The 12,074-nt window shown below is 50.9% G+C and overlaps 1 protein-coding gene across 1 annotated transcript in view; it reads left to right on the forward strand.

The window, feature by feature from the left end:
• Positions 1 to 2,421: 2,421 nt before the first annotated feature.
• The window catches only part of CHAT (choline O-acetyltransferase), a gene marked incomplete at both ends in the record, with an annotated part of 45,931 nt that continues 36,278 nt past the window's right edge, over positions 2,422 to 12,074 (forward strand). The window contains 5 exons of the mRNA XM_081268269.1: positions 2,422 to 2,487; positions 5,436 to 5,627; positions 6,254 to 6,372; positions 7,811 to 7,864; positions 10,775 to 10,955. Coding sequence (XP_081124395.1) covers positions 2,422 to 2,487; positions 5,436 to 5,627; positions 6,254 to 6,372; positions 7,811 to 7,864; positions 10,775 to 10,955 — 612 coding nt within the window. The remainder of the gene's footprint in view (positions 2,488 to 5,435; positions 5,628 to 6,253; positions 6,373 to 7,810; positions 7,865 to 10,774; positions 10,956 to 12,074) is intronic.

The following is a 12,074-nucleotide window of genomic DNA, read 5'->3' on the forward strand; positions in this document are numbered from 1 at the left end:
ACATCATCAGGGAAGCCGTCCAGGCAGGTTCCGGGACTGGGAGGTGGGATCGCGGGGGATGGGTTGCAGAAGCCAGAGGACCAAGAGGAAGAGGGGGGGAGGGGCCAGGGGAGGGAGAGAAAAGGAGAAAGGGGAGGGAGGAGGAACTGGAAGGAGAGGAGAGGCGCGGCGGCTCGCTAGCCGCCAGTCGGGCTGCCGCGGGGACCCGGCGACGTCGGAGGCTCCACTACCCGCCTAGGTGGCAGCCCCCACCTCTACGCTGCTGACGCGCCTTCCCCCACCCCCATCCCTCTGGCTCACGTTTCCGCCCCCAGTCCTGCTTGGTGGTGCAGCGGCATCCGAGGCTACAGAGTCCAGGAGAGCAGGTGAGAAGGGCTGGGCTGGTCGGGCAGAGGGCGGCACAGGAAGCGGAGCCCGGGAAGCGGAGGGCAGGGAACAGAGGCGCTGTCCCTCCGGAGGAACTGTCCAAGGAGCGACAGCATCGGGGCCCAGAGGCTCCAGGACCCTCGGAGGTCTACCCATGATAGGAACAGCCGTCGGGGAACACACAGGAGGCTGCGGCATTACGCAGTTTGGGTGCCAGGGCTTGGAGAGGCTTCACCATCAGGGCTCCGGACTCGTGTTCTCATCTCACCTAGAACCGCAGAGAACTATGCTTTCGGTGCCCTCTGGGAGGGTCCGCGGGACCCAACCTGAGCTTCCTGAAGTACTGGGAGCACCCAGCTGTCTTCAAACCCTTGTAGAAAAGTGAAAGGAGCGACAGCAGGTGGCAATTCTGACCCGGGTCGCAGCTCAGAGACGCTGTGATGCCCGACCGAGTAGGGTGGGACCAACAGAGCAGAGGAGAGATCCCTTCCGCTGGCTTTCACGACCAGGTCAGCAGGAATACAGATGGGAGGGCACCAAAAAAGACAGAAAGACATATATTCATATATATGTAGGTGCTGGCCCCATGAAGAAGAGGAGCTGGCAGGTGGAGACCACCAGGAAATCAATGGCTGAGGTCTGGGCTCCTAATATGAGGCCTGACTAGTGTTACCCATGTGGCACCCCTGGGGAACCAAAGGAAGAAGCAGCCTTGGCTGCACCTTCTGCAGGGACTTTACAAACTTGACCTTGCCCTCGTGGCCTCCTCAAAAACAGCATAGTGCTAGGGTGGACTCTCACCTGAACACTGCCACTTTGGCCATATAGTCTTAGGCAGTCCTTGCAATCTCTGGGCTTAGTTTGGGAGTGCCCTTCACTTGCCTGCAAAGACTTTACATCTTTCTGCCAGCAGGGCCATTCAGTTCCAGGATCCTCCAACCTTGGACTTTAGTGCATCCATCTTTCTGGATGCTGTGTTCCAAAGATCAACTGACCCACATGCAAGCACCAGGGCTGTGCTTGCCTCTGGTTAGGGGCAGTAGTAGTAGAATGGGTTAAACATATGCCTCAGGCTCTTGGGGAAAAAATAGATGATAGTTTGATGGAAATCCTGGTTGTATACCTCTGCAGATTAGGTTTAAGTGGATTGCAGGGGGTAGAGACTGTACCCCCACAGCTTTAAAAATTGGCCTTTGCCCTTCTTGAGCTGGCTCACTTCTACTTTACTTTCAAAATTAATGTGTACCGCCAGGTTGTCAGGTGGCTCTTAAGCACCCTAGTCATCCAGTTTCCTAAATCATCTCCATCCACATTCTTATGGTACCTACCCTTGGAGCCTGCTGACCAGTGATAGCCTAAGTCATAGCCTTTCCAGCAGGCCCTAAGGTCCCTCCTGCCTTGGTCATAGGCCACTTCCAAGCATCCCAGAATGCCTTCTAGAGCAAAAGGCCTTAGAGGACCTTGGAGTCATTCATGCTCATGTTAATTCACACAAGCATTTCTTTTCTTCAGCTGACTAGCATTCCCCCTACTCCATGCCACACCCCAGGCCAAGCACCAAGGATGAAGCACTGGGCACAGCAGATATAGTCTTGCCCTTGAGAAGCTCAAAATCTAATGAGAAAAAGAGATTTCAATTAACAAAGTACATGCCAATTGGATTCCAGGCAGGAGCAAAGCTAGAATTCAGTAGTGACCTCTCATGGATTGGAAATGGGCAAACCCAGCCCTGCTTCCTCCAATGCTGCCCTGGGGTGATCACTTGGCCTTTGGTAGCTGCAACCTTGATAGAGTAAGTCTTAGTTGGAGGCTCACTTCAGAACCCACTCTTTCCAACATGGGGGCTCAGGGAGGTCATTGTGCTCACAGGAATAGGCATGGGATCAAAGATTAGAGCCAAATCTTCAATGAGGCTGACTCCTAGATACTGTTTTCAAATTCTAACCTCTGCATGGGGCAGAAGTCAGGCTGTGGGCAGTGGAGGATTCCTTGTATTACTCTCCTTCTTTGTCCCCAGATCTACACCTCTGCTACTTGAGACCAGGAGTCACCAAGATGCCTATCCTGGAAAAGAAAACCCATAAGATGGCTGAAAAAACTTCAAACAGTGAGGAGGAAACTGTGAGTCATTTTAGAGCCCTCTATCTTACTTGTACCCTCCTCACTCACATGCCCTAGAATAGTCCTAAGTGGGACTGACACCCAGCATTTTCCTGTTCCCCAATGCTGCACTCTCCTGGGCATGAGGCCCAGATTGCAGTGCTGCCCCAGGCCAGCAGAGGAGCCCAGAGGCCCTGGAGGGGCTGGGTGTGGCTCAGAAATGATGGGGAATGCTGACAGCCACACTTCCTAATCACCAGATCAGGGAAAACCCTTGAACTCTGCCACACACTACTACTCCCCCTGCCACCTCCCCAGACCAAATTCTATTTCAAATGGCTTTGAGCCCAGTGTGTTTGTTTAGGGTGAGGCTGAATTCCCTACTCCAGACCCTGCCACAGCCCAGCACCAGCTGCTGTCACCGTTCAGCCCTAGAACATCAAGCACCACGTTCTCCACTGCTTTGCCACAATGCCACTCTCCCTGGGTAGGCATCCTCCAAGTGACAGAACACAATATCTAATTTCAGGTTGTTGCTTGTGCTGGTTCCTCTTCCATACACATCTTTTTGCCACTACTCTTCCTCCTTCCTGCGCCTTCATTTGAAACCCTAATCAGAATTTTCTGACTTCTGACCTTGAAGTTGCTCATTAATGCTGCCCCAACCTCTGCAGGAGAAAGAGAGAGAACAACTGGAGAGAAAGAAGCAAATCCCCGGATGTTGGGTACAGATTGGTTTCAGTTCAGGCTCTGCCATCAAATTGTTTTGTGAACTTGGACTAGTTTCTCCACTCTTTGGGCCTCAGTTTTTTTCTTCTGCAAATGGGATGAAAAACTGTGGCCTGGCAACTCCTCTACTGTTACCTCTAGTTTATGCTGTGACCCCCATTCCCCTAGACTGTGGTTTCCTGGAAAGCAGGCTCTAGTCTCTCCATCATCTCTGAGTCCAGTCCAGAGCCTGGCTTTTGTGAACTCCCTAGAAAGCATGTAGGGACCTGAGAGAGACTCCAGGTACCAAAGTCCTTTGTTGGTTCAGTTCAGAAGTCTAGAAGTGCCTGGAAAAAGGCCCTTCTGGACCTGAGATGCCTGAGCTGAAATTTCCTGCTTCATTTCTTTTTACCCATCTCTGATTCCCTGTTACCCAGGCTGAGCCCTAGCCCACAATGAGTGCCTGGAAGAAGAGTAGCCATTTCTAGCAGTGGCTCCTGTCAGACTTGCCAGCACTCTTGGCCAGGTCACCACCTGGGCTGAGCTTTCCGTAGTTGCTTGCTCACCTATTGACCACTAAGAGACCACCCCCACCAAATGCAAGAGAAGTAAGACCAGAGCAGCTGGGTAGGGAACCAGACTTGGTTTTCTGGGAGTGGGCTGAACAACCCAGCTACTGCCCAAACCCGTTCTCACATGTCCCCAGGGCAGCAACAGCCCATAGTTGGCACCAAACCCCCACACCCTGCTGAAGCAATGAACTCTAGAGACAGGATCAGACAGGCAGGGAACTGTGTTCATCCATCAGCACTCTGCTCTGCCCAGGGTGCAGGGGCAGGAACAGAGCAGGAAATGCTTTCCAGGGGCCTCTTTGCTCTCAACCAGCCATGGTGGGGTGAACACGGCTGCCTCATGGAAACTCTCCACCCTCCAGAGGAGAAATTCCTCCAAGGAAGGCAGCCCACTGTCTGCCAACTTTACAAATTAAGCATTATCAAGAGTCCTGCTTTCCTATTGTCAGAGACTAAGCAGGGAGGGAAGGGGTGGCAAAGGGAGAAAGAGAGAGAACAACTGGAGAGAAAGAAGCAAATCCCCCGATGTTGGGTACAGATTGGTTTCAGTTCAGGCTCTGCCATCAAATTGTTTTGTGAACTTGGACTAGTTTCTCCACTCTTTGGGCCTCAGTTTTTTTCTTCTGCAAATGGGATGAAAAACTGTGGCCTGGCAAGGTGACAAAGTGGAAGACAGACATGACACCCCCTAAATGAAATGCAACTGGGCAAATAGGAAGTACAGTGCCCATGTAAGGACCATGATTGGGTTCTTAGTGGTGGGGTTTCTCAGCAGTTGAGATGCTCTCCTGACTCTAGCCACACTTTGGAGTACCCCAAGATTACAGTTTTCCTCTTAGGATTTCTTTTGGAGGGATAAGGTTGGTAATACTCCCAAATGGGCCTATTTGTAGACACTCATTTTTCTCATTTAATTCTCTGTGTGACCCTCTCAGATAAGAGTTGTTATTTATGTCCTATGGATGATAAGCCAAGACTTGGAGAGATATGTGTATTGGTTGAGCTTCCATTGTACCTTCCCACCCCTCATCCCCACATGGAACAAAATCTTCCTCCTAGGTTTCATAACTGGGAGGGATATAACAAGGAGCTCAGGGCATGAGACATCTTGCTGGGGACCTGGGGATTATGAAGTGTGGCTGTCAGCACTTTCCCAGCACTGATGACTCTGGTCATCTAGACAGCACTGAACCATGTCTCCCACCCAAAGCAATATTTGACCCATCCAAATCTCTACAAGAGTAGCACGCTTCCCATCCGACAATGTCAGTAATTTTCACCTTAGACCTACCCTTTATGTTTTGTAAGTACTTTCATATGCATTATCCCTTTCATCCTATAAGAGGATCATTTTATATGGAAAGAAATGGATACTGACGGAGGGAAAGGAACTTGCCCAAGGTCATACCACTGTCAGCCAGAGGGTCAAGGTCTCGCTGATACCAACATCAAGGTATTTTCCTCTGTGTTTTGTGACCTTCTGGGACCCAAGCATAGTGAAAGGCAGGAAAAGGAAACAGAAGTATCCTTAACTTATAATTCTGTTGAGCCAGATCCTAGAAACAGACAGGTCCCAGAATAGGGAACAGAGAGGACAGAATGAGACACATGCTATGGATCATCTCAGGGACAGTCATGGGCTACAAAGAAGGACATGCACACTGAGTGCCTGTGAACCCCCTCTTCCAGGAGCTGCCCAAATTGCCAGTGCCCCCATTGCAGCAGACGCTGGCCACCTACCTGCAGTGCATGCAACACCTGGTCCCTGAGGAGCAGTTCAGAAACAGCCAGGCCATCGTGCAGAGATTTGGGGCCCCTGGTGGCCTCGGTGAGACCCTGCAACAGAAACTCTTGGAGCGACAGGAGAAGACAGCCAATTGGGTAAGTGTTGCTGGGACAGGCTGACAAGGGTCCCATGGGTAAGGGGCAGGAAGCCCATGTAGAGACACAGGGAGAGACAGGGATGGGGGTAGACAGGAACAGATAGGTAACATGGGTTGGGGGACCACAAAAGGCAAGAGTGAGGGGCAGGCAAGATGAGAAAAAAGGATGGAGAAAGAAGAGGAGAGATGGGGATATGACAGGTGGGGGATAGGAATAAGGGAAAAATAGGAATAGAGACGGGGATTGAGACAAGATACAAAGATGGGGACAAGTCTTGGGGAAATGGAGATAGAAATGAAGTCAGAGAAGCAGAGCAGAGTGAAAAGCAGAAATGAGACCCACAGGCAGGGCACAGGGATGTATTACTAACCATCCAGAATGGGACAAAGATGAAGGGTGGGCCTGGTGGACTGGGGGCACCTGGGCCCCAGAACGTAACTGGGGCTCAGTTATGAATGAAGTGAATAATCCAGTGAAGTGCCCCATTTTCCCCCTGGGACCACCAGGATAGAATTGGTAATCTCTACTGGCAAGGGGCCCTGTTTTGGGAGGGGTCTGTGTGTCCAACAGAGGGATATCACCAAACATCCAGAATGGCTCCTCTTCCCTGTGCTTCCTGGCAGGTGTCTGAGTTCTGGCTCAATGACATGTATCTCAATAACCGCCTGGCTCTGCCCGTCAACTCCAGCCCAGCTGTGATCTTTGCTCGGCAGCACTTTCAAGACACCAACGACCAGCTAAGGTGAGGTTACTGTGCTCCTGAATTTGCAGCTTGGGTACCTGCCCAAGGTATGGGGTCTGGCCCCAGCACAAGGAAGGTCACAGCTTGTGTATTGGTTGAGTTTTCTGGAGCCAAATGCCTCAAGACAGTGGCTATCCAAAGCATTGGGTCGAAAGGAGTTTAGGCACAGCTGCACTCAAGTAATAAACACACAGTCTTCTAAATGGAGGTCATGGGCCCTGGGGATCCCCACAGCAGTCTTGACCTGGCTGAGGCCCTGGGAGGAGGCATGTGTTCTGCCACTCACCAGTACTTCTGGCTGGGACACACTGCCCCAGACTGCCTGAGGGTGAAGCTCCTGCTGCTCCAGAGCCCAAGTTCCAAACTGAGACTCCAGAGGGGTGGAAACATCGCTCCCTGCCAGCCGCTGCTGCCAGAGTCTCTGCCATCTGCTGCAATTTCAGAGCTCACTGAGCCGCTGGAAGGGCCTCTGGGCCCACTGATGACGATGACTGGTGAGGGTAGGGGGTGGGGGTAGAAGGATCCCCCTGCTGGAGTCTCAGTTTCTGCTCTCAAGACCTGAATGGGGACAATGCAGAGAGAAGGCAGGCCAAAGTGGCCTGAGGAGAAAAGACAGGGCCCCGAAGTCTCTGAGCAGGGCTCAGCCATGCTGGGAAGTCCCTCACCACAACCCTCATCCTCTCCACAAGGCCAGCTCCACTGACTGTAGTGATGGGGGTAACCTTCTCTTCCCCTGCAGCCAGAACTTCACTGGGGCAGAAGGAAGAGTGTGGATGGATGAATTTCTGAAAACACTTCTCCAAATTGCATCTGAGGGGGCACTTTCCCCCCTATGCAATTAAGCCCTGCCTCATCATCCATGGACAATTAAGATGACATGGTCCCCTGGCACAGTTCTCTGGGGCATCCCTCCCCCTACTCACTACTCACTTTCTTTTTCATTAGCCACTAAAAGAATGAAATTGTGGACTTCTCCCAGTAGACTGAATTTTCCAGAACTCTGAGGGTCCCAACCCCCGTAGTGGCCTTTCCCAGGGAGAACTCCACCCCTCACCATTTAGCCCTTTCCTGCTGACTCTGGAGCCTCTCCTGGCCCCCTCTTTGTCCTTCTCCTTCTCATCCTCAAGGAGATTCCAGTTGCCTCTCCTCTCCATTCCCCAAGAACTGCTTCATCCCCAGGGACCATTTTTAATGCAAGGCTTGTGATGGGCTGACAGCATTGGGGGAGGGGCAGCAGGAGCCACCTCTGATGAGTGCACACACAGACCTGGCATATGGTGGGTTGATGGTTGAGTTTGGAACAGAAGGAGCTGGCAGGAAGAGCAGAGACAAAGGTAGGGAGGAAGAAGAAGGAAGGGAGGAGAAAAAGAAGGAGGAAAGGAGGGAGAGGGGAGGGAGGGAGAGAAGTAGGCAAACTCAGCCTCTCCTCTCTCTGCAGGTTTGCAGCCAGCCTCATCTCGGGTGTGCTCAGCTACAAGACTCTGCTGGACAGGTAGGACTGGGCCCAGCCCCGGATGGGTAGTGTTCTGCTCTGACACAGCCTGTTCATGCATCTCTACCCCTGCCACGCTAGACAGAGAGCTCCAGAGGGCAGGGATCTTGTCTTTTTCCTGCTCTGGATTCCTGACCCTAGTCACAGAGCCAGTGTTTCTCTGTCCACTCCTCAGCATCGGGAGGACCTTTAACTAGCTGACCTGACCACCGAACATTCTTCTTCCCAGAATAAGCACCATCTTTCCTTGGTCTGTTTAAAGTGCCTCCCTCCCTCCAAAACTTAGATGTTCGCACAGTGTGAATTTGTCAGGAGTCTACATAACATGTGGAGGGTGGAGAAAGAAGACTTAGCTGTGCTACACGGTGGGAGTGGTCTCCCTGCTCTGAGCTTCTTTCTTCAATCCCACCAAACTCAGTGGACAGGGGGATGCTCCCACAGATGGAAAGAGTTGTACAAGCACAGTAGGTTATCTGTGATTTTAGAAGGAAAGTCCCTCTCCTGGCCAAGCCCCAAGGCTCCTAGGAACAGCAGGGAGAGTGAGGATGTCTTGAAGACCCAGGTCTGCAGAGGCATGGTATATATAAGGGCATCAGGTGCTAGAAAGAGAGAGGAGCCCAAAATAGTGTCCTTTGCACAATTAAGAAAACCGAAGCTCAGAGAGATTAAGTCATTTGCCTGTGTTCACACAGCCAGAAGGTGACAGGGTAAGGAGGGAACAAAGACCAACCTGTATTCTTTGTTCAACTGGATCCAACTCAGGCTTTACCCAGCCTTGAGGCTCAGACCCACATACCTTCTAGAGAGGAGGAGGCATGACTCTCAGAAAACAAAGGGTAGAAAGGCTCAGAGGTCAGGCCCTGGGGTCATCAACCTGAATCTGAATTCAGATTGCCACAAACGGCAAGTGTGGACCTCAGAGTCTGACAGCTTCTAGCTGTTGTCCGCTGCCTGTCAAATGGAAATATTAACAGTAGCCTCTCCAGTGGGCTGCCATGACTGTCCTCTGAGGCCTAAAATCTCTCAGCCTTAAGCTAGGCACACAGCAGCCTCCCCAGTGTGCACACCAACCATGCACGCTGTGACACTCTCTTCACTCCTCTCTAATGTGGTGGTCACTGTACCTTCCCAAACTGGATCTCCAGAACTTCTCTCCCCTCAGGTGTTTCTTCGGCCATCTCCCTCCTCACTGGCAATACTCTGTCTCCTCCCAGAACGCAGTCCTCTAGCTCACAGCCCCATCTCTGTCTTCAGAGCACCTCATCACTTACAGCAACCCAGCCACATAGTGGAGAAAGGGCACTGACCCTGCCCACTAGGCCTAGGGACTTTGAAGACATTTATCATGGACAGTCCTGAACATGAACTCTTAGGGGTGTATGTGTCTGTGTGTGTGCAAACACACACACACACACACACACACACACACACCACACATCCATGCCTATCTGCACAATGTTTGTAAATGCCATAAGGTTGGAACATTTGCCTGAGTGCCTGTTTTGGACCCTTAATTAATTAACTAATTCACTTTGCAACATACTGATGAGAAATAAAGCCTCATCCCTGCCCTCAAAAGATTCTCAGATACTGGGCAAGACAGAAACAGAGACACAAAATACAGCTGTCCAGCTCTGTTCTTCCGCTGAGCCCCAGGCATCCCCCCTGGGCATCTCCCAGTCATTTCAGAAGAGCCCCTATGAACTCTGATGCCCCTCCTCCGCCCACCTTGCTTCTCGCATTGTCTCGCTGTCTCAGTGAGTGCACCAGCACATCCCCAGTTGGTAAGTCTAGGAACCGTGAAGTCCCTCTTTCTTCCTCACCCCACATCTATTCACTGTGTTCTGGGTGTGGTCCCTTTCCCTCAGAGCTGCCCCAGCTGCTCTTCTCCCTCTTCCTCCCCCCAAAGACCAAGGCCACTTTTCCATCTCAGCTATAGCTCTCTTCCTTGTTCTTCCTGGGTCTCCTTTTTCCCACTCTGCTCATTACGAAAGCAAAACAGTGCTGGGGCGTGGCTCAGTGGTATAGAATATGCTTAGCATGGGTGAGGCTCTGGGTTCCACTCCCAGCACCAAAAAAAAAAAAAAAAAAAAAAACAACCACAGGACCTGGCCTTTCCTACCTGCCTTTTCTTCACTCAACTTCAACGCTACTGGTTTCCTTTCTGTCTTTCAGCATTCCACAGTTGCTTCTCAAACTATTTCTAAGGAGGACTTTTTTTTAAAAAAAAGTTTTATAAAACACAACCACAATGAATTACTAGAAAAATGCCACAAAGGACAAAATGTGTTTTATCATGGAATTCGAGATTTTAAATTTCCATACTGTCGCTACAAATGTTGCACCTTTGGTGGCAGGGTGGTGGGAGATTTGAGGAAACCCTGAGGGTCTTCCTGGGCCACAAAAATGGGTCACTCTACTATTTTAAAAAGTGGAGAAGTGCCGGACTCAGTGGTGCACACCTGTTATCCCAGTGGCTCGGGAGGCTGAGGCAGGAGGATCCCAAGTTCAAAGCCAGCCTCAGCAAAAGCGAGACACTAAGCAACTCAGTGAGACAATGACTCAATAAAATACAAAATAGGGCTGGGGATGTGCCCCAGTGGTTGAGAACCCCTGAGTTCAATCCCCGGTACTGCCCACTGCCCCCCCAAAAAAGTGGAGAAGTGAGCTTTGAAATTGACATAAAAATTCACTTCTGGGCTTGGTACCCCACCTTTCCTAATCAAGTTGCAATAGAGGTCTGGGGGTATAGCAGTGGTAGAGTGCTTGCCTAGCATACACAATGTCCTGGGTCTAATCCCCAACACCACACACATACACAGAGAAACAATAGAACTGATTCAAATTTCCTCTCTCCCCCTTGTCCATTCTTGCAAGGCTGCCTGATTCTCTCTTGCTCTCCTCTTCCAGCCACTCCATCCCCACGGACAGTGCCAGGGGCCAGCTTTCAGGGCAGCCCCTCTGTATGAAGCAGTACTATGGGCTCTTCTCTTCCTACCGGCTCCCTGGTCACACCCAGGACACACTGGTGGCCCAAAAAAGCAGCATCATGCCTGAGCCTGAACATGTCATTGTGGCCTGTTGCAACCAGGTAAATGGCCCCTTGTCACCTCTGCACCTCTCCAACTTGGGGGAGGGAATAAGGTACATAGTGGCCAAGTGTGCTCATCCATTCTTGCTTCTCCAAGGGTGCTCAGCCCACTTCCCTGAGTCACACAGTGAACTGGGGAATAGTCATGCAACGTGGGCTCTCCTACTTCCAGTCAATCCTATTTCTGTTCTCCAGTTAGCAAGGAGAGTCATCAGATAGGGAATGCCCTCCCTGGGCTCTCATGCCAAGCTCCTGAGTGACAGAATGAGGGTCATGAGTGAAACCCAGCATGGCCTTGGTGCTGCCACCTGCACATCTGTTTATTTCCATGTAGTTACCCAGGCTGTGGCCTCCCAGGAGACTACCCCCCAGAGAGGTGAACTCTGTAAAGGACTGTCGGATGGGACATCCTATGCTAAATCATGGGTCTAGCTCTTAACACTCATTCATTCCATTTAGTCCTCAAAATGAACCTCCAGAAGGGATCTTTGAATCTCTTTTTGACAGATAAGAAAGTGAGATTCAGGAAAGTGGTTTGTCCAAGAGTAGAAAAGACCCCATAGGTCTGGCCAATGCCCCAAGGCCATGTTCTATGCCCTGCAGCTCAGGTCTTCAGACAGCGTTCCACAGAGGAGCTAGTAAGGGCTCCATGGGGCTCCGGGAAACAGGCCAAGATGAGTTCCTGACCCCTTCTTAGTGTGTGTGTGTGTATATATATATATATATTTTATATTTTGAGGATTCACAAAAGTATTTCACCTGAAAAAAAAGGAGCTTGGGGGTTATTTTCCTGTTTTTGCTTTTTAAATGGTAAACCTTAGTTTGACAACCATACCATGGACCTTCAGCCCCCTGTATTTGTTCCACAGTGTTTCCTTCTTGGGCTCATCTCACATTTTTAGTAAGTGGGGAGCCCAGTGAAAGTCTGCCATCTGAGATGGTTGAGACCTCTGTTTCCAGGTTTGAAAGCCAGCAAGAGGCTATGAAGCCCACCTGGCACCTGGTCAGCCAGCCATAAAACAAAAGCCGTTTTCCATCTTCACTCACAAGTCAAACCCAGGATTTCCTAGCCCCCATATGGCACAGTATTCACCCCTTCCAGAAACAATCTCTCGGACC

Source organism: Spermophilus citellus, assembly GCF_964194105.1.
Source record: "Spermophilus citellus genome assembly, chromosome: 15".
NCBI lineage: Eukaryota > Metazoa > Chordata > Mammalia > Rodentia > Sciuridae > Spermophilus > Spermophilus citellus.